Below are 22156 nucleotides of genomic sequence, written 5' to 3'. Positions count from 1 at the left end.
ATTCTTCGAATCCACTGAACTTTTTCACGTTTTATGATGTTACAATCATAAACTTTTATGTATTTTATTGGGACTTTATATGTTGGACCAATGTAAAGCTGGTCATGTTCATAGGGCTACCTATCAATATATCTTTCTCTTTCTCACTGTTTTTTTCAATGTCACATGCTGTTTTTATTTTAATTATGTGAAGCACTTTGAAATGCCTTGCTGCTGAAATATGCTATACAAATAAAATTTGATTGATTGATTGATAAAGTGAAAGGGGGTTGATGCAAATAAAGATCTTAAAGTATGGTTTTCATTTATGTTAAGCCCTCCTGAATCAATACTTTGTGCAACCTACGGGAGTTTGTCTTTCCTTGCGCTACACATTTAAAGAATGGTCTCAAACTCCAGTCCTCAAGGGCCGGTGTCTTGCAACTTTTAGATTTCACTCTGCTTCAGCAAACTTGGCTCCAGTATTAGCTCATTAGCAGAACTCTGTAGAACCTGAGTGGATGCTCTTGAGGCAGTTTAGCCATTTAATTCAAGTGTCCAGGACCAGGCAAACATCTAAAAGTTCCAGGATTGAGGATTGCAGTTTGAGACCACTGCCTTAAGGCATTTGGCTGGACTGGATTCTACGTATTTAGGGCTACCTATCAATAAAAACCCTTGAAAATGCATAAACATTTTGGTTGTAACAGGACAAAACTTTTTTGTTTGCAACCTTTTGTAATAAAGCTTTCACATTTTCCTCCCTCTAACCAAAAGTTCCTTAGAAAACACTTTTTTGTGATGCTTACATGAACTCTCTCCACCCCCTCGTGTATCTGCGCTTTCCCCAGTCTGACTAATTGGATTAAGGATGACAGAGGCAAACACGGTGGCACCGCAGTGCCTCCCATGTCGATGCATCAGCTTCTCATGCTTCACGCTGTCAGTGAAGGAAAAGATTAGACAAGGGCAAAGCAGTGGAAAGGTGGAGGTGAGGGAGAAATGAAAGGCTGAGAAAGAAAGGGGAGGCTGGGAAAACATGGAGATGGGGCAAAAGATTAAACAGAGAGGGGGAGGAATAAATAAAAAAAAAGACGTACATGAGGAAATCTGAGGTTTTGTTGAGTAATGAGAATGCGGGGTGGTGGGAAGATAGTCAAAAATGGAAGAGAATATCAACACAGTGCTGAAGAAGGATCAGTGGTGCAAAATAAACCCTGGTGGGAATAAATAGACAACAGCTGCTGACAGGTAGGAGAGATTGATAGATCTTAGTGTAGGAGTGAAAAGTGTTTTTTTCTTGTTTTTTTTTCCATCAGAACATTCAGCCATATGGATTCAAAGGGATTCATAATTAACCAGCTGGACAGATTCTGTTGTGTTCATCTGCAACTTGATTACTATTCACAGAACAGATGGTTTTTACTAAGGAAGACAAAGCTGGTTCTCAAACCCCTTCTATGTAATACGTGTCTATTAATGTGAATGTTCACATTCACATCACATGCCCTCTTTGTTTTATCTTCCACATCTTATTATCCAACAGACTCAATAGAAAATGTCAGTTTTCCCCCCCCCCAGTTTGGACTTTCTTTTGTATCTTTGCAATTATTCTGGGAGATTGTGTTTGAAAGTTTAATCAGACTTGGGTAACTGCGTGGTTTGAAAACATTTTGGTTTCTACATCTGCTCAAGAAGAATTGAAATCCAGTTGCTCAAATAACTGTTTCTGCTGCTCTTTTTATGGAAACCTGAAATGACTGAAAGTTAAACTTGAGGTGGTTGTTGTATTTTATCCCATTTATTTGTATTTCCACCTATTCACCTTACTGACTTTATTATTATTCCACATATTTCTTAAAACCGGCTATTTATCTCTCCTTATGTTTCACAAGGTTATTGTTTTGTTAGTCACAATCCTGATTCTAACAACTTTGAATACCTATGCTAACTTTTTTTAATGCTGTCATTGTTAAATAGTTATGCATACTATAGATGTCCTTTGTGAACATAGATTCCCTTAATATGTCCCTATTGATTGATTGATAATAGACAATCAATCAATCAAACTTTATTCGTAGAGCAGTTTTAATGCAGGTTTAACACAATGTGGTCTACAGAGGGCAAAATCAAGTATATCTGCAAAGCACCGATAAGCGCCAACGGCTTGCATTTCAAGGAGAGGCTACTGTTCATTGTTTTAGCATTTTAACTCTCTATTTCTTGTAAATGTGCTTTTATTTTGAGCCACACACACCACAATAGTTTTTTTTTGGGATGGCGAAACGATAACCTTTAAAGACCTGGAGTGTCTCTGTAAGAAATTCCCATTGTATATTCCTACTGACATCCATTCACTGGCAGCAGTTTAATTTTTGTTCTTCCGCTTGTGTCTCAAGATGGCTAACCTACCTGTTGCTCCTCATCCTGGACCTGGTCATCTGCCTGCTAGCCTGTCTGGGCCTGGCCAAGCAGTCCCGTTGGCTACTCACCACGTAAGTCTACATGCACTGTGAAACTGCTACTTTTACATGGTTCGTCTTTTTGCTTTGGTCATGCGTATTGTTCTCTGTTTTAATAAAGCACAATCAGTAGGACAGTATGAAAAGCTCACTATATAAGCTACATAGCAAAATGTGAGACTAGCTAACTAGTTAAACAGAAATAAATAAAATATAAAAGGGAAAATTGTTCTCAGCTGTAATTGATATGCAAGTTAGAATGTCAGTACGCAAAGTTAACTTCTTTGAAAACAATTTATTACAGATTTTAGATGCTACAGTTGTATTTAGCTACATTAAATAATAATGTACATTTCATAATCGGTAAAAAGTCAACCTGATTGAGAACTACTGTTGTTTTATGTTGAGGGAGTCGAAGGTCAACATACCGAAACAGTTGTTGTCTTTATGGGGCATTTCCTTTTTCACAAATGATGATTTGAAAAGAGTTTTTCCTATAAAAACTGAAATAAGACCTGAGGGCTGCTGGGCTGCAGAGCTGTTAGCACTGTGGCCTCGCAGCAACAAGGGCCTGGGTTCAGATTGCAGTCAGGTCTTTCTGCATTGAGTTTGCATGTTTATAACGTAGTGTGTGGTGCAGAAAAAAAAAATCTAATGAAAATGCATTTAATGTAGCTGGATCTTAGAAAGGATATTCATTCAGTGCATCTCTAGATGGAAAGAAAGAAGGAAAGGCAGAAAGAAACTTATCTTTTGTAGTAGTTAAACACAATCCTATTGTGATAAAGTTGCTTAATTACATATAATATGCAGCAGAGGAAGAAGAGATAAAAAGAGGTTTGCAGTGATTCATTTTAAACTGGGGCAGATCACAGGAGCGGGTGTGGGGTTTCCATATCTTCCCATGGGAAATATTCTGTGTACAAGGCAGCTAAGCCCTGGATCATATCCATGTACAAACACGGCTCAGCTTGCCCCGTCTTATTTGACCGTTTGCCTTTCAGTGCTGCCAGCAGGAGGCTGTACTATCACAGAGTGCTGCCGTCTCAGTGGCTTTTGCTCTACAAATTGAGCCGGAGAGCTGTGAGGAGATGGGGAGCTGGGCCATTAGATGCTATCTACAATACAACTTCCTGAGAATTGTTATTCCACTTAAACACTTGAGCTGCTTTAGACGTGAATTAGAAAATGTCCAACACGAGCAAACATGGCAGATGTTTGGAGTGTCATATGGTAGACGATTAATTATTTAGCTTGGTCTTTTAAAATGTTTTTCGCATGAATATTTAATGGATTTGATCATGTAGAAGTGACAGGAAAACAAATAGATTTCTGACACACATTGCTTCTCTGTGCATGTTAAGGCTGACCCTGACCGGAATTATACGCTAGATATCAAGTTTAATTTTCATTCTTGGCGTCTATTGTTCATTCTGTTGTCAAGGAGGCGTTTTCAAGAAGACAGTAAATCCATTGTGGTCTAAAGTGATTTGGCTGACTGTTCCTCTGTCTTTTTTTTAGTCAAAGTGGGCTGAAGTAAACTTGCCCTGCTAACCACAAAGACCCCTATCCCCTCCTCCCACTTTACCCTTTAACCCCAACACAAACACGAGGCGAGTTAGTGTCAAGAGTGCCTGCCGTCCCGGCGGAGGCTCTCCTCCAGTGGAGTGGAAGTGGTTGGAGGCAAATTACACTCTAGAGGTCTACCAGCTCCTTGTGGTGCTTTGAACCGCCTGACTGGGTGTTGCTGGGACATAGAGAATAACAGCTTTGACAAGACTTTAAACTCACATGTGAAACAGGGAGGGACAACCATAAACTTTGCTGTAAACTTTATCTTTTTTTTCTTTTTTTTTTTTTTTTTTTAGGTTGAGCCCTGTTCTTGGAGGCGTGTAGTGATGATTAAACGGCAACATAAAACTGACATGTCAACATGTGAGAGCGTAAGAAACCTGTTGGTAAAATTATATCTTACCCATTTTATAACCTGAACTTTATGGATCGAAAGTGCATCCCTGAGCAGAAGAAAATCGTGAGACTGGTTATGATCAACGACATGCAGGAAGGCTCTTCGGGAAGAGTAATAAACAGCTTTACAGGGGAAGCGAGCGCTGTGTCAGTAAACTTGAGTGTCCAGTCCGTGAGCCATCTTGCACTTTATAAGTTTGATTAAAAGCAACAAGAACTAAAGCAAAGCAGACAGACCATTTTAAGTCCATCTCTCTGTTCCTGTGACTCACCCTTTTAGTTCTGAATGTCTATTAAAACCTCTTTGTTTAGTATAAACTATAGTACTTGTAAAGCCAAACACAAATTGCGCTTATCAAGATGCTTCTAAAGAAAGGATCTGCTGAATATGTGCTGAAAACACTTATTTTTCATTGTGCTGTAAGTGCAGATCCAAAGCTTAGGATTTTTTTTTTTTTTCTAATTTAGTCCTAAGTTGAACTTCTCCACAGCTTTAAAGGGTTAAACTGATGGAGAAAATGTCCAGAGTTACTTTTTCATTAAGTTACTAGCCATCCAGCTGAAGTTTTGGTTGAAAGGTTTGAGCTTCTATGCTACTAAGCCAACATTTGCAAGGAAACCTTAATACTGTGTTGTAAATTGCATTTTTTATTTATTTATTTATTTATTTATTTATTTATTTATTTATTTAGGTGTGGTTACTTAGGGTTGTGTATGCATTTGTGAAAGAAAATGCTCTGTACTTTGTAGTCTTTATGATTGCCATTTTGGCTTTGTAATTTTGGAAAGGAGAACATGTTCAAACCACAACTGTTAAGAAAAAAAACTGTTCTTTTAGCTACATGAAAGCTACGATATTCTTCATTTTGCCAAAACTTTAAATATTCAAACATTTGGAATTGGTGATGTTAAAAAAAAATGCAACTTTTGAAACATAAATGTACTTTTATTTTAGAAACAACATGCATAGGCTATTCCAGAGGAAAAAATAAAAAATGAAAAAAAAAAATAAAGAAAGAATTATATATATAAGATATTTTTATTTTTTATTTTATTTTTTCCCCCACTGGAATGGCCTATGCATGTTGTCTCTAAAATAAAGGTCCATTTATGTTTCAAAAGTTTAATATTTTTTATTTTTGCCTCTCATGCATGTGCTTGCATTTTTCATCCTTTCCAGTTGTCACTTCAACCAGTGCATGTCCGTGATGCTTCACAGAGATGTGATTTTGAACTTCTGTGCCTATTGTATACAATAATAATGACCTTTTCTAACTTGTGTGTCTAAGTGCAGAACGGAGGAACGGCAGATCTTTAATATTCAACGAGTCACCCAAAGGTTTAGCTGTGTTCTAACAGAAAAAAATAATAATAATTAGGTCACAGGTTTTGAGATGGTGCTCAGAAGGACAAAGAACGAGAAAGATGCCATGCATCTTTGGAATATTGGTTAATCAAAGTACACCAAGACATCAACCTTTAAGCGCATTTCAAGATTTTAAGTTTTTCTCACCCAAAAGCAGATTTTAGATGCTTAGAATGCCTATTGGTTTATGTAATATTAAAAGCATAAGATGCCAATCCCATTCCATCTTCACAGGGATTGCAGCTTAAGAAACTGTGACATTCCTCTCCCAAGCGACACTGTAGCTCATTCAGGGAGACCCCAAGATATTCCCAGGTCAGAAGGAAAATATGTCCTTCCAGCAACTTTTGGGTCTGCCCCAGGGTTTCCTCTCAGTGGAATGTGCCTGGAAAACATCCATAGGAAAGTCCCCTAGAGGCTTTCTGCTCAGATGCCCGAACCAAAATTTCATGTTGAGCTTTAGTGCATGTTCCCTTACAGATGACTGAGCTTCTCTTTCTTTTCCTCAGGAAAATCAGTAGAAGCTCATTTCAAAACTTCAATTCAGTTCAGTTCAATGATACTTTTTTTTTTTTATCTCAACGGGAAATTAAGTGTTGCTGTAAGTCGTATCGATCAAGTATCTTCAGAGTCGTGGATGGTGATGCTGTGGTAGAACAAGAGGCTCAACATCTGGAATGGGTTTCCTTTCTAGCATCTAGAGTCTAGCGTGAGCTTTGCCGGGGAGGTTGAGGAGTCTAAAAGTACTTTCTTACCAAACAGAATTAACTCGTAAAAACATGATTACCACCAGCGTAAACAGACTTTTCAGACCTCTACAACCCAATTAATGCTTCTCAGCAGTTTTTTTTTTATATACCAAAAATTAAAAGCATCTCTAGAGTTCTTAAATATAAGTTTATGTAGAACAAGACAAAAGGAGAAGTAGAATGAGACATTTTATTTAGGGGTATCAACTATTTATTTCACGACTCGCTGAATAGCAATTTCAGTCATCAGTATGAGGAGGGGGTTACAAGCAACACTGTGATTATAAATATCTAAAAGTGCCTTTTTTGGATATCTATTGAGAAGTTTTTATGAAGAAAAATATGTGGACTGCTTTGGGGCTCTGTTTGACTTGGAATAATTAAATAAAAAAATATTTATCAAGTCTATTTGAAATTGAGATTTGAACTTGTTTTCCTTGAAGCTACCTCAGGTACAAGTTTGTAGTGATGTCTAATTTTAATTCCAATAATAATTTCATGTTAGAGTAGTAAAATAATAATAATGAAAAAGAAAATGTAAGTGGAGATCGGAGCGTGGTCTAATTACATGTGATAATGCCCTTCCATAGTCCTGTGTTTCTGCTTTGAAGGTTACTTTGTTCTTAATTCACCCCGTTAATATCAGACCGAAATAACTATTTATTCATTAATGATAAAGGTTTATTCATTTTCCGGTACAAACAGTTGTAAAGTGTTTATTTTTTCTTTTTAGGAGAGAGGAAAACCTATTTTCCAATGTGATTTAATTCATAGTGACTGGTGTGCATCCGCCATTGCCTTGCTCCGTGGGCCTCTGTGACTATTTCACTGAATCCGCTTTGCTTGAGGTTTATACCCCATTTAATGCTTTTCTGTTGAAGTCAGAGAAGCTGTTTGACTACCAGTTACATAGCATCGCTCCCTCGCTCGGCCAGAACTCGACCTGCTGGCACTGGAAGGGCAATCGGAGGACATTTTCCCTCTCGTCCACCCAGTCATTCAGTATAACACTTGTTCAAAGCCGGCCGCATGCTTCTGTAAAGTCAAACGTTTGTGGTTATATTAGTGAATCCTGGTCATTTGTGCCTAGAACTTTTGAAAACAAAGCTGTAGTAATTTTTGTGCACTGTTGATCTTTTAGTTGATGCAACAAAATAACCATTTTATGTAAATTTAGGATGTCTTGGTAGCGGCACCACACAGATTTATCGGCACCCCTTGAAATAATTTGCAAAAAGCATTAAAACAAATCAATAATTTAAATATCTTTTTGTGAAATGCTAGATAAAGTGCTGTGATTTTTAAATGTATTTATTTATTTATTTATTTATTTATTTATTTATTTATTCATTCATTTATATTTTAATCTCCAGCTCTGTGGAACATACATAGTTGTGAATTTCAGTCAGCTGACTTTTCCTCACTTACAAGAAAGAATAAATTCAGTTGTTTGGAAATATCATCAGGGTTTCAGTTCACTGAAATGAAACAAAATTTGAGCATCCGCACGGGTGACGAAAGTCCCATCCACTTGCAGGGCCATAATCAGACGCAGGTCAACAGAACGGAGAAGGACTACTGACAGCTTAGTGATGCTGCAGTTACAACTTCAGAGACATTGATGTGGACTCCGATGTGTTTTCCAATGTGCAGGATAATTTTCTCACTTCTTTTCTTTTCTTTATGGCCCAAACTATTACTATCGAATGGAGAATGGCGATAATAAACTTAAAGTTAGTCACTATTACCTGTTAAATGAGTTGTTAGATGTCTTCTGACATAATAAATCAGAATACTGTACAGCATACAGTAGACGACCAATCATTGGAGTTGACTTGACATCAAAACTTCCCAGACCTCAGTTCAATTAAGCATATAAAACAAACAAGTATAATCCATGTAGAGCGCATACAGAACAAAAAGGTTGTGTAACCAACATCTTGGTTCTACATACCACATCACACCCTCATTGATCTAGTAGAGTCAATGCATTTGCTGCTTTAACAGCAATACTTTCTATACTCATTCAGTAGAATAGCTGTACTAATCTAGTTTGTCTATTTTTTTTTGTAATATTCAACTGGATCTGTCTGCATCATGTCAGTGTTATCTCCTAAATTTGAGGAAGCATGACTTGGTAAAGAATTTGTTTGAGATTTAACCCTCACCAAAATGAATGATTTGCTGCTGCTTTGCTAGAAAAAAAGACCAAGGTTGCATTTCATTAACATGTTTGTTTCATCAAATCACCTCCACTACGCAGGAGTCTAGCAGCCTAACAAAGTTAGAGTTGTGGTTTTCAACAAAACTATTCACTAGAGACTAACACGGAACTGGACCTACAATGGTTACTATGAATTTAAAAGTTACCGTGACCTAATGAGTTACCATATTATTGATAAGATGTTGAAAAATCTCAGTTCACCCCTCGTTATTGTTAAAAATGCTAGTTTAAATCACAGCTGTAGATTCCTCTGTGGTGCAAACTAAGAACGGGATGGTCAGAATTGAGCATACTGCATATGGAAATACACGTTAAAAGAGCCACTCGGTTGTTGGCTCATCCGCCTTTGATTTAACATAAACATCGGTTCATCTGTGGCGTTCCGCCGCGTCATGCTGCTGCTCTGTGACCCTGCAGGATGATGGTGTTTGGCGTGCTGACACTGATCCTGAGCTGGACTTCTCTGGGCGCTGACCTTGCTGCTGCTGTGGTAAGATGATTCACTTCCTTCCTCTCTGACTCACAAGCTGTACAATGAACTGGTCATTACTTCTGACACCAAGGACAAGCATAATGAATGGAGTTATTTATTTGCATCTGCCCTTTAGTGTTTAGGTGTGTAAATTTAACAATTTGGATTCTTTTAATTTATGTATTCATCTTTTACCCATGTGTTTTTTTTATGCTGATTAATTTATTCATGTACTGTGTTTTACAATTTCAATTCAATATTTCCTTGCTTGTTTCTTGCTTGATTCTGTATTTTGCTTTTAAGTTTTTACCACTTATTTATTTCCACATACAAATCTGTTTCAATGTAAAGAAAATTGTCTAACAAAATATGACAAAAAATGTCTTTGTTTTTTGTTATTTCTTAAAATGTTGACTTATGTACAATTTCTTGCTTAAACATACAGCATCTACTATTTGTAGTATTAGCATCATCCATGTATCTTATGCTTAAGCTGTTTAATTGCCAGTCTGCAACCCCAACAACCTCTATTTTTTCATTTAAAACGCCTCTCAAAGCAATGAAGACACACACACACATCCCTGCTGAAGAGTGCCTCTTCATTGATCAGTCTCCGAGTCTAGTGATCACAGTTGTCTTTTTGTGGCATCAATTTGTTTTAAGGCTTTTCATAAAACTCCACTTTGCTAAATATAGAGCAATAAAAGAACAAAAGCCCAAACAGACAGTCTATCAGCATCATCACACTAATATGAACAAGCTGATTTAAAAGCCGTATTATGTAAAATTGACATTTTTGATGTTTACATCATGTTACATTGTTATTGCTTTATCAAAAACATACATGGAGTGTTGCTTCTTTTCATGTATGTTTGTGAAATCCTTTAATTTCCCATGGCAACCAGTCATCTGTGAAAAACATCTGGGTGGACCTTGAGCTGCCTTTGAGGCGTGGCTCCTCCTGTAGCTGCAGTTTTCAAGCGTCCGAGCGACTCCCACTCAGCTCCTTCAGACTAGCCAGCAGCAATTAGAAAACATTTAAGCAGCTGAGCCTTTTAAACAAAACAACGCAGAACTTTGGCATGGCTATTTTTAAAAAATGACGGTGCTTTAATCTGCTGATGTCAAATCCACCGAAACGATTACATGTTCACACACAGCTATGGGTTATGAATGCTTTTGCAAGATTATGGTAAAATTATCAGGCTCTGCTCTACCACCCAACTAAATGTTAATGCTGACTCAACTCCTTTGTCACTAAAAGCTCATTCTTTGGTAACAGTCGGCTCTTTCAGAAGGATAGTTTTCCACTCAGCCAGAATCGTTCAGGAATGATTAGAGGTGCTGACTGAGTCCAATTGAGAATGTGTGACAAGGCCTTAAAAGTGAGGGTCACAGGTGCACTCCTTTCAATCTCACAGAGCTTGAGGTAATTTAGATTCTAGAAGAATGGGCAGTAGTTTAACTCTCCAGATGTGCAAAGCTGGGAGAGACATACCCAGAAAAACTTGCAGCTGTAGTTGCTGTGAAAGTTAGCGCTATTAATATATATTGACTCAGGGGGTTGAATTCAAATGCATGACCAAACTTTTAGTTTCATAAGACCTAGAGAACAACCTAGAGTTGAACAAAGAAAGCCAGACTGCAAATGTAACATTAAAACACAGCAAAGCAAATGAAACAGAGCACAAAAATACAGAGAGAAAAAAATGGAGGTATTACCATGAGAATGATGCTTTAAAAAATAAGGATGGTAAATAATGACTAAAACTGAATGATGTATTCAGCGGTAAGAAGCACAAGATTGTTACGGTCAGTGTAATGAGTTGGCACTTAGTATTGATAGTACAAAGATCAGATTTTTTATTTCTGATCAATCAGCTATTCATCAGGACTGATCGATCTAAAAACCTGAAAATGATGGTCATCAGACAACTTGTCTTTGCATCTGTGTTTTATACAAAGTGAAATTTCTTAATTTCTTATATGCCTATCTCCTGCTGACTGACCATACCATAGGCAAAAATAATGCTTCAAATACCTCAAACTGCGCATTTCAGATTGTCTTACACTTATAAAACGAACAGTGAAACCTGCTTCTGTTGAGGAAATCATTCTTCTTTCCCACCTTTAAAACAATAGCATGCACATCTGAGGCGCATCTAACCAAAAGCAAGCCGAATTTTTACACTCTGCCATCTATTATGCATTTATTTGAGTCTTCTGTCACTCAAATAAGAATGACTTTTGTTGCTTCGCTTTGATTATCCCACACCACCTCCTCTACATTGAGGAGAAGTAAAATCCTGCTGTGTTCATTGTGGAGACTCTGCCTTCGTTTGCATTTCTGAGGATCTTTGCGGGTGGTCGCATGCTGTTTGACACACATTTCCGTATCACCTACTGACAGATGCATGCATAACTGGTTTGGGGATATTCAGATCGTAGGCCTTGTGTAGTCTACAGTTGGATTATTGCTTGAAAGGATTATAAATGTATGCACAAGGAATAAACCCCTTTAGAGAATGTCTTATTATAGGCTGTGTGCAGACAGAACTTTGCATTCTCAGAGTTTCCCGTTTGTCTTCTTGGGAATTCTCACACTCTTGCCCCGCTGTTGGAAAGCTCCTTGGTATCCCTTGGTTCCAGCAAATGGGCTGCGTTTTTTTTTTTTTCTTTCAGAGATTCAGCTTGCTTTATCTCATCTGAGTGTTTGGGGCTCATTAGTATAACCCCCAGAGAAGGTTAAGCTATTTGCAGCATGTTTGTCCTGAGCCCTTGGGACATTTAGCATTCAGATAGCAGAGTTGAGATGAGACTGCCGCTCATCACTTTTATTATTTTTGCCAGTGCAGGTTTCTTGTTTCGCACTCTGCGTAGTAATAGTTGTTGTGACTGACAGAACTAAGAAATGTTGCTGTCAAGATGTTGCAGTGTGAACTGTAGCATGATTATTTTCTTGTTGGTGTCAGGTAGATTGCCTAGTATTCAACAACATTGCTTTATTCTTGTGGTGGTTTTTCAAAAAAAAAAAAAAATCACTATGTGTTAGCAAATCAACACAAAAAATAATTACTTGCTTTAAATTTGTGGTTTTGTTTGCTGTTCACATCTGTCAAACATGTTTTTGTTTGTTTCCGTCCTCCTTTTTTAGGGCACAAGCGATTTCTGTGTGTCACCCGACAAGTACGTCATGGGTCAGACAAAGGGGATCATCACTGCAGGTCAGGCTCCATTTAAATAAATTAATAATAATAATAATATAGTGAAAATTTTAATTATAATTGAGTTGTGTTTACCAGGATAACAAATGTTAATGTTTTCTACAGATATCGTCCATTACTATATTTACTGCAACCAGACTCTTTCCAACCCTTTCCAGCAGGTAGGAAATATGCCCTGTGGAGTCTGTGGAAAAACAAGGTGTTTTGTTTTTTGTTTTTTGTTTTTTCTAGAGAAAATTTGTTGGGACACCTCCTCCTAGGAACAATGGCAGCTAAATGTTTTCCACCTCAGACTGGAGATTCATTGGTTGAACGTTTATAGCCAATTTCCTGAGTCTGATTACGCCCAGACTTGTGTAATTAAGTAATAACTTAAACAGAACCTGCCAGAGAAAATAAACCAGGCTAAAAGATCTGAAAAAGTAGAAAAAGAACTGAAAAGCAGATGAGAAACAAAGTCCCTGATATCTGTCAATCTATAAACAATTACAAACCCTAAGACTTTTGAGTACCATTAACCATAAACCAGAATACATAGAACAGTGATGGACTCCGGAAGGCTGACCTGCAAAAGTACACCAAGAGCATGGAGATAAATTATCCCTCAGACATTTAAAGTTAGTGTGACATAGGCTGTTGTGTGGTTGAGGGGACGGTTCCTCTGTCACATAACTCAAGATTGGTTTGAATAAATAAATTAATTCATCATTTAAAAGCAGTTTTCTGTAATTAGAAAAACATATAAATGTGGAAATAAAGCTACAAGAAACCCGTAGAGAGGCACTTTTTCATGGCAGTAGACAAAAATGTCCATTAAAAGCAATTCATTACACCACAAGCACTTGCTACACGCAAACAACAATGACAGTTCTATTAAAGTAAAATGTACATACTCATTCAGTTTTGTTCTTTTAGTTCGCCGCTCTCTTCGGACTTCGTTTCCCTGCCCCTCAAGCCTCATCTTTGTCAGCCTCTTTTTTTTCCCCCGTTCCGTCCTGTCTGCCTGAATCACATCCTGACCTCAGCTCACAATCGCAAGACATCCATCTCTTTCTCCTAGATTGTCCCTCTTTCTTTTTTCTCTTGTGTTTCTCTTGTGCCTAAAATGAGTATGAAATTGCTTACTTGATGAAACAATTTGATGGAGCCGAGTCATGATTCCAGGGCATATCACTTAACTTCCCGAGCCTATTTCTGCAAAATCTGGCCCAACGTAGCTCAGAGCTTATTATCTGGCTCTTGACGTGCCCCTCAGAGTAGCAGTAGAGGGCAGACGAGCGTTACACACCTGGTAAACAAGCTCTCTTCGCTGCCACACAGATCGCAACCACGCATGGAGCTCATAAGCAAGCTGGCAGCGGATTGGCCATAACACAAACATTCCCTGATTTGTTTTGTTTTTATTCCCCTTTTTTGTAACCCCAGTCAGAATTGCTCCATGAATCTATTCGTCCTGATACGTCTTTGCTTTGGGCATCACTCCTGTGCTCATATCCTTCTTTTTTATTTTATTTTATTTTATTTTATTTTATTTTATGTTTCCTCCCTCCATCTCTAAACTTTCATCATCCTGTTTTTTTTTCCTCAGATCAGTTTCATATCACCTAAAATAAAGACAAATCCATTTCACCAAATGTAATTTTCAGCTGGGGGAAGTTGAACCACAGACCATCATGTTTTATGGATGTAAACTAAAGGCAAAAAAAAAATAAATGAATAAAAAATCAGACAAAAGCTATTACATTTATGGATATCATCTGACCGCATCCTGTTTCAATTTAACATTGTGCATCCTGCCTGGGGGTTTCCAGACTTCCTGTGTAGTTTGACTGATTGTAGAGACAATGTTTTAAAGAAAGAAAATATATCACTAATTTATGGTTATGCTTAGATATTAATAAAAAAAAAGAAGTAAGGGTGGTGTATTTGAAGAAAGATGAGCACTGTAGGGTTTTGTGCTTAATGTGGAGGATTGTTCTGCCCTCTGTTGGTAAAAATATAAACCCACATTCCTGCTGTTGAGGTCGTCATATTGCCTTTCTCACAGGCATCTTACAGTAGCTCAGAGAGCAAATTATTCATTCACAAAGGTTTACCGATCTACTGTAGTAAACTGAAGCAATATAATCTGCTCCATGAATTGGTCATAACTCATGCACACTTTTATATATTTGCCATATTATAAAGAACACCCAAACATGCCCAAATTTTAAACATTTTTACACTCAACAGCCATATTTTCATACATATTTTTATGACAATTAGGCTACACAAGGTAGTGCATATGGGTGAAGTGTAGAGAAAATAAATGTTAAATGATTTTAATAAATATTTTACAAATATAATCTGGAAACGGGTGTTTTGCATTTATATTTCTACATAAAGAAAAACTTAAAAACACATTTTCTCTTGTTTTGTAGTCAAATTGAATGAGGAACATCGGCGATTAGCAATTTCTAAGTTTGCCCCACTAATTTGTTGTTAGTCGTAAGTCCAAACTTTGACTGGACCATAATAACAAATGGAAATACTTTGACTAAAGCCATGCAATTGCATCTCTGGCCATGTGTTTTTTGGTAGGTAAAATTAACCTTAGCTTTGCTTGGTGTAATTTAAAGTTTATTTTAAAAAAAAGTGTTTTGTTAAAAAAAATATAAAAAAAATAATAATGATAATAATAATAATAATAATAATAATAATAATAATAATAGTGCTAAATTAAAATTAATTTACATAGTTTTGGTTTCACCACTTAAAAAGACAGTTGATACTTCAAGCTAAGCATGAATGGTACATTTTTCCACACCAGCAGCTGAAAGCTAGGTTGTCTAGGTTATTGCTCCCAGCTTAATTTCGATTTGACTGCTGGGGTTTGTGTTAATGCTCTTAACCTGTTTGGATGATTTGTTTTTAACACGTTAACGCACATGAGGTCATGAAATAATGAGCTCATAAATTGCTAGTGTCTGCAATTGCTGAAGTGCAAACATATTTGACTTTGTGCAACATGTTATCAATTCTAATCAATAGTGACGGGATCATGCAGCTTATCTCTTTTCCTTTCTGCTGTGGTAATCAGACTGCCTCTCTGACTGTGCTACACCTCATTTACACGCTCTTCACTTGCAGTTAAATGTCTTTTATCCTTTGCAGCCTCTGACCATCTTCCAGCGATCCCTCACCACCATGCAGATCCAGATCCAGGGTCTTCTACAGTTTGCGGTGCCCCTGTTTCCCACCGCTGAGGTTACTGCTGTTGCTTAATCTGTTTTTTTTTTGTTTTTTGTTTTGTTTTGTTTTAATCAGAGAATTGTTCTTGTTCAAATAATTGTGTTGGCATTTTCAACAACAATGTCTCTCCACACAGAGGGATTTACTAGGTATCCAGCATTTGCTCAACTCCTCTGAGGCGAGCCTGCACCAGCTGACGGCTCTGCTGGACTGCAGGGGGCTCAACAAGGTTTGTCCACCACAGCCTAATTGGCAACACAGTATTACAAAGTAGGCCAGTTTAGAAATAAGTGACAAAACAGGATTTGTGGCAAAACATAGGATGAATGTGGATCCAGAATAGCACAGAGAAAGACAAAAGAAAGATTTCTTCTTTTTTTTCCTGATTATGTTCTTGAAACTTTTTAAAGTTCCTTTTATTTCCGTCTGCGTTTTATTTAAAAACTATGGTTTAGGACTGTGGCTTACACCCATAAAGATAAGATTTGTCATTACCATGTTATGCAACGATATATTTTCCCAGCAAGCACATGTACTGTGATTGCTTCTCTGTTGGGAATTCAGACATGGTCCTGGGGAACTGCTTGTCATTGGCTGACCTTCCTGCTCTCCATCTGACCTCTTTAGGACTACCTGGATGCAATGGTGGGGGTGTGCTACGATGGTGTGGAGGGTGTGCTATATCTCTGCCTCTTCTCTATCCTTGCTGCCTGTGCCTTTACTGTCATGCTTTGCGCCATTCCCAGGGCACTGAGACAAATCGCCAGCAGGTCAGTTTGTTCTCAGGCTCACCTCACTGCCATGAATGCCCCTTCTTTGAACGTTCAGTGCGTATTTCTGCGGCATTGAACGTTTGTTTTTGCTCAGATAAGAAGATATTTTACAGCAGTTGCAAATTCTGTTATTATTAAGCCTGATGGTTTTGTTTCTCCGTTTTTCCCTTTTTGTTTTGTTTTGATGCGTAGAGAACGAGATTATGATGACATAGACGAGGAGGACCCTTTCAATCCACGGGCCAGGAGGATAGGCTCTCAGAACCCCAACCACGCCAACATGCACAGCTTCTGCAGCTATAGCAGCAGCATGGGCAGCCAGAACAGCCTGCACCCCCCTGCACCGGCAGTCTCCAACCCCCCCATGTCTGAATACATGTGAGTGGGAGGAAATTTAGCCTTGTTTGTCTCAAGGAGTTCACTTCTTTAGTCATCTCAGTTGTTTTATTCAATCTTTCCTTGTTGTTTTTGCAGGAACCAGACAGCTCTCTTTGGTGGAAACCCGCGGTACGAGAACGTGCCTCTGATTGGACGAGGCTCCCCCCCTCCCTCGGTGTGTTGGGTCCCAGAGACCAAGTCTTTTATATAATGTTATCACTCACTGACTCAGACTTTATTTGTAAAATTGTCTTTCACGACATTAAAATGACAAAAAACATATAACTTAATAATTTCTTCACGTAACATTTAAGCTCTCCGGATTTATTTTATCCCTGGTTAAAACATGTAAAAAAATATATATATATCTATTTAGATTAATCTCATTTTGGAGCAATAGAAGCTGTTATTTTAGCTAGTTTACTTTTTAAGTGAGTTGTACAAGATAATTGAAGGTCTAAAGAAATTCTGTGATTTATTATTTATCTTAGTTTATTTATTTATTTATTTATTTATTTATTTAGTTTTTGCATCCCAACAACCTGCTAGTTTAACTGCAGTGTGTAGACCTTTTACATCCAGCGTTAATTGTATGTGGTGAGATACCAAACCTTTCCATGCCGTCAACAACTCACAGTTTTACTGACTTACAGGGAGGAGAGTGAATATAGTTAATATTTAATTTTGGACAGACCACCATTTAACCTCTCTCAGAACCTTTTTTCAAGAGAAAGTGGTGCAGTGACTTAATTCTTTAACTCTTGTCTCTGAACATTTTCCTCCTCACCGATTTATTTCACACACTGCTGGGCTAGTTCTCCCCCGTTACATCAAAGGGATAAAAATAGGAACGTTTTGAATTAAAGTTTCATTAGGCGCAGCCTCCTTAAAAACATCCTGAAGCCAGGTATACTTGGCTACAATCATAAGTGCATTTTAGATCAACTTCCTATAAAAATAAATACATCTTCACACAACAGGCATACTACGGATACACATTTTTACATTATGTTCTCAACAAGACATCAAACGGAATATGCAATGTTCTCTGCCTAATCATTTGTTTCCTAATTAACGCCAGTAACTAATACGCTTTCAGATTTCCCCACCCCATGACTATAACTGTGCAGAGCCATGCAGTCGTCTTCAGCTAACTGCTTCTTTTATATATTTTTTTCTGCGTTTGTTTGTCATATGTGTGTGTTTGTATTTTTCATTTCTGTATCCCCTCTTTCTTTTTATCAACTTTTGGAGATTTACTCTCAGCCGTATAGAAATCCAGTAAGTCTTTTTCTACTTCTCCTCAGGGTTAAATCCTTCCCACTTCCTTTGTTGTACAGTGTCTTCACCTCTGTGTCACTTCATACCACTTTGGTTCCCTGTGCAGTTTTTTCCTGTTTGGCATGGCTTTCAAACCTCACTACTTGTCCTCATTCCAGATGACTTCTCCTTTCACCTAGAGCAGCGTTATGTCTCCCCCTGGTGTTCGCAGGGTGGTAGCATCCACAGTGCATGAAGTCTCGATTCAGTCACTCTGCAACTTGAACTGAGCAAGCAGGCAGATGCATCTCAATAAATTAGTATATCGGCTAAAAGGTTATTTATTTTAATGATATAATTAAAAATCTTAAACTTGTTTAGATTCATTACACAGAGAGATGTAAAATACAATATGTACACTAATAAAAAATATTTTGTGAAACATAAAAATGAGCATAATATAAACTATGATTCTGCATTGTGCAGGAAATATACTAAATGCAAAGTCTTTTTTGTTCTCGTTTCTCACACAGTGACACTGTTGTTAATAAACCAGGTATTGTCACTTTTAGATTGAAATACTACTGGAAAGCTGGAAACCAGCATCTCCGTAAAGCCTGTCATGCAGAGGGAAGCATGAAGCGTTGTAATATTTCCTGGTAGACGATGGCACTGATGTTGGGGTTGTTAAAGCACAGTGAACCAACAGCGGCAGATGGCAACACAAATCATCACCAGCATTAATCTGTATCTCGAGTGACTTGGATTCTGTGCCTCTTCCTTCGCTTTTCCTCCCAATTCTGCCGCATTGCATTCCAAATGAAATGCAAAATCTAACTTAATCTGAAAAGACCTTTTTTCCTCCCACTCAACTTTTCATTAATATTTTTAGTTCCACTACTTTGACAACAGCCAACTTCATCAGCAATTAAAGTTTGTGGCTTCCCCTTATTGTTCGGGGAATCAAACGACTGTCGAACAACTGTAAAGTCATCAGTCGTCACCATGGTTGTGTCAGGCATAGCATAAATCTTTATGAGTTTTAATTTTTTTAAATTAATTACCGAAATTGACTAACTTTTTGAAGATAATCAGATTTATTGAGAAGCACCTGGAAAAACTGTATTAAAAAATGTATTAAGTACTTTCATTGAGCAGAAGCTACGTTTGTTGAAGTAACTAATGGGAGTGAGTCAAAGGAATATTCCACTGAAAATGTTATCTACTGCTGACTCTGTGAACATAAAGTTTCCTTTGTTGTGGGTAGCAGCTGGTAAACAGTTGCTATTTTCTGTCTAGAAGAACAAAAGGTTCTGTTCTGTTCTGCTCTAGCAGAGACAAATATACAATTGCTATGAAACATCACTGCTGGTGTCCGCAAAGTACTGAGCATCGCATAAGATAGATTTTCAGTGGACCACTTCCTCGTGTCTCTTTCCTTCTTTATTTGTTCCTCCCTGAAGACTCACCCTGCTCTGAGCGTTCGTGTAAAATATTTCTGTATATGTCTGTGTTTGTCTTTCCTCCCCAGTACTCGCCTACGATGAGGGCCACTTACCTGTCCATGACCGAGGAGCAGAGCAGACACTTTGGAAGCGACTTCCAAGCCTAGACTTCCATCTGACATCTGCGAGGAGGAAACGCGCAAAAGAGCAGGAAGCAGCTGTTGGATGCATCACAGAGAGGGCAAACTTCAACGTCTCTTCAGTTCAGAACGCCGGGCGACCTGTGAGGTTTCAGGCCAAAAGAAAAAATAAAATAAAATAAAAACCAGTGCTGTTCTTCACTGCAGTGCCTTTCAAAAGTCATCATGCCACTTGATCTTTTGCATGTACGTTTTGCACTACAAACAAAAGGTTTAATGTACTTCGTTGGGATTTTTTGTTTTGTAGTAGAACCAACACAAATTGTGACTCGTTTGGAAGTAGAGTAAAAATGATACAAGATTGTTAGGATTTCTTTTTTGCAAATACAAAATGTGTGAAGTGCGGCTTGCACTTGCATTCAACCCGCTGAGTTAGCTTTTTCCTCCAATTATAGTTGCAAGTTTTTAGTCTGTGAAGAAGATTCGACTCTTACAGCTTTCTTCAACAATGGCTTCCTCTCCCCACTCTTTCATAAAGGCCCCTTTGTGAGGTTCATAAATTATAGGTGACATGTTAACAGTTTCTTGAACCTAAGCTGTGGATGTCTGCAATTCGGAGTGATGCTCTTCTAGATCGGTTTGTAGTTGTGCCATATTCCTTTCCTTTTCACACGGCTGCAGGTACGTGAATTTTAAAAGCACGTTAGGTTTTATTTAGGGGTATCAAAAATAAGCAGTGCTAAAAACACCAAACTTATTTATGTTTTTTTTTTCTTTCTTCATTTATTTTTATTTTCATTTATTTTTCGAAAATCGTGTATCAATTTGCTTCCACTTCTTGACATCACAGTATTGATCTCTGACATAAAAAAAACTAACAGTTACATTGAAGCTTTTGCTTGTAGCAAAATCTGAAGAAGTTCAGTCAGTATGACGACATTTGCTAGGCACTGTATTTCAAGGTCCTGACTGACACCCTTTCACATTTTTGAAGATCTTTCTTAACATTGCGTTACCTGTTCTATAATTGTTCTTTGGTTCACTTGATATCTAACGAAAAGTTCAGAAAGGTCTTGAAAGACCAGATTAGATACTTTTCAAATGAAGATTCTTCTGCTTGTGTCTGACTTCTCACAGCTTGCATCTAGATATTTAAAGATTAAGTCAAAAAAGTAAAATCTGGAAAAACTGAAGTTTTTATCTCCTGATACGCCACGGAGTTGAAAGTTGTGAAGCACAAACCCAGCACTGAAGGCAACACTGCAGGAGGTAATGGTGGTGAAGAGCATTAATATTATTATTTTTTTTTTTACATTCTTACATAAACGAGCTTTACGTTCCAGAAACCGAAAAACTACCTTGAGACCTTCGCTTTTGTACATAATGTGTAAAATAACATGCTATTCTTTTTTTATTTAGAGTTCTTTAAATTGTGTGCCATTTTTATATATTTTTTCTAGTTTTTGTGGCAATATCACACAAGATCACTCTTTTTTCTATGGTCTAAAAGGTCATTAATTTTTATTGTGCATATCTAATCCAACCAATGCAGATCATAGTCAAGTAAGCTGTGCTGTTCTGACTATGGTTATTTAAATAAAAAAATAAAAAATGTTTTTTTTTTTCCCCTTTAAATTCAGTCATTCAAACAGCACAATTTTATTGACTAATTTTTTTGTAAGAATTTAATACAGGCAGTGTTGATTAATAGTATTTTTTGTAGCATGTTACACTGTAAAGGCACTGAGTGAGGTGCTTAATTTTGTGTGTCCCAAAACATGAAGTCTAATTGTGAGTTGAATAAACCAGTTTGAGTACAATGAGTGATGGGTTTTTGTTTTGCTGTTAGATGAATAAAACAACAACAAAACACAATACATTGCAATGTAAACAAAGTATCTAAGAATCAAGAAGAATAAGGTCAACCAACAGAAATCCCCTCTGGACTTTCATGGTCTTGGATGTCAGAACATCAACTCTACAGTCATTGAAGACTGATGAATGAGATTTATTAGATACTAGAACGAAGCAATACGTCTCTCGTTGTACTGGAAACGTCTCCTGGGTCGGACTGATGTTGCATATGCATGGCAGGATCCCAGGCAGATGATCCGCACAGCCTGTAGGGCTCTGAGGCTAACATCATCTCGCAGTCTTGCTACGATTCTGTCTCTCCACCTGATTGAGTTTGTTCTCCAGCTTTTTCCTGGTGAATATTCAGTATTTAACATTAACAACTGGTTACTTATGTTTTATAAAGTTAATTTAAAAGAAGTCCAAAATAATGTTTGTTTTCTTTTTTCATTTTTTTTTTTTTCATGAGTCATATTTGTTACTTGAACTGACCATCCGTGTTAGGTTGAAGCTAATCTGCACTGTGTATTCTCTTCCATCCAGCAGATGTCAGCGTAGTGTTGCTAAAGTGTTGCTGAACCCTCCTTTTTAACATGGCACAATAAAAAACCAGAAATAGTTGGATGTTAGA

At 37.5% G+C, this 22156-nt stretch overlaps 1 protein-coding gene across 2 annotated transcripts in view; it reads left to right on the top strand.

Annotated features, from left to right (window-relative positions):
* The window catches only part of ttyh2 (tweety family member 2), a 56866-nt gene extending 35372 nt beyond the window's left edge, over positions 1-21494 (top strand). The window contains exons 5-15 of one of the 2 annotated variants that reach the window (XM_016681364.1): positions 2379-2474; positions 9166-9238; positions 12375-12444; positions 12550-12605; positions 15598-15690; positions 15812-15904; positions 16303-16445; positions 16641-16826; positions 16923-17001; positions 18081-18107; positions 19618-21494. In XM_016681364.1, the coding sequence (XP_016536850.1) occupies positions 2379-2474; positions 9166-9238; positions 12375-12444; positions 12550-12605; positions 15598-15690; positions 15812-15904; positions 16303-16445; positions 16641-16826; positions 16923-17001; positions 18081-18107; positions 19618-19698 (997 nt within the window). In that variant the 3' untranslated portion in view covers positions 19699-21494. The remainder of the gene's footprint in view (positions 1-2378; positions 2475-9165; positions 9239-12374; positions 12445-12549; positions 12606-15597; positions 15691-15811; positions 15905-16302; positions 16446-16640; positions 16827-16922; positions 17002-18080; positions 18108-19617) is intronic. The other variant, XM_007571296.2, reaches the window with a different exon arrangement.
* The last annotated feature ends 662 nt before the right edge of the window (positions 21495-22156 follow it).

The sequence above is a fragment of the Poecilia formosa genome, unplaced genomic scaffold (assembly GCF_000485575.1).
Source record: "Poecilia formosa unplaced genomic scaffold, Poecilia_formosa-5.1.2 Scaffold7, whole genome shotgun sequence".
Classification (NCBI taxonomy): Eukaryota; Metazoa; Chordata; class Actinopteri; order Cyprinodontiformes; family Poeciliidae; genus Poecilia; species Poecilia formosa.
The sequence above is the reverse complement of the archived record's forward strand: the minus strand, read 5'-3'. Positions and strand labels throughout refer to the sequence as shown.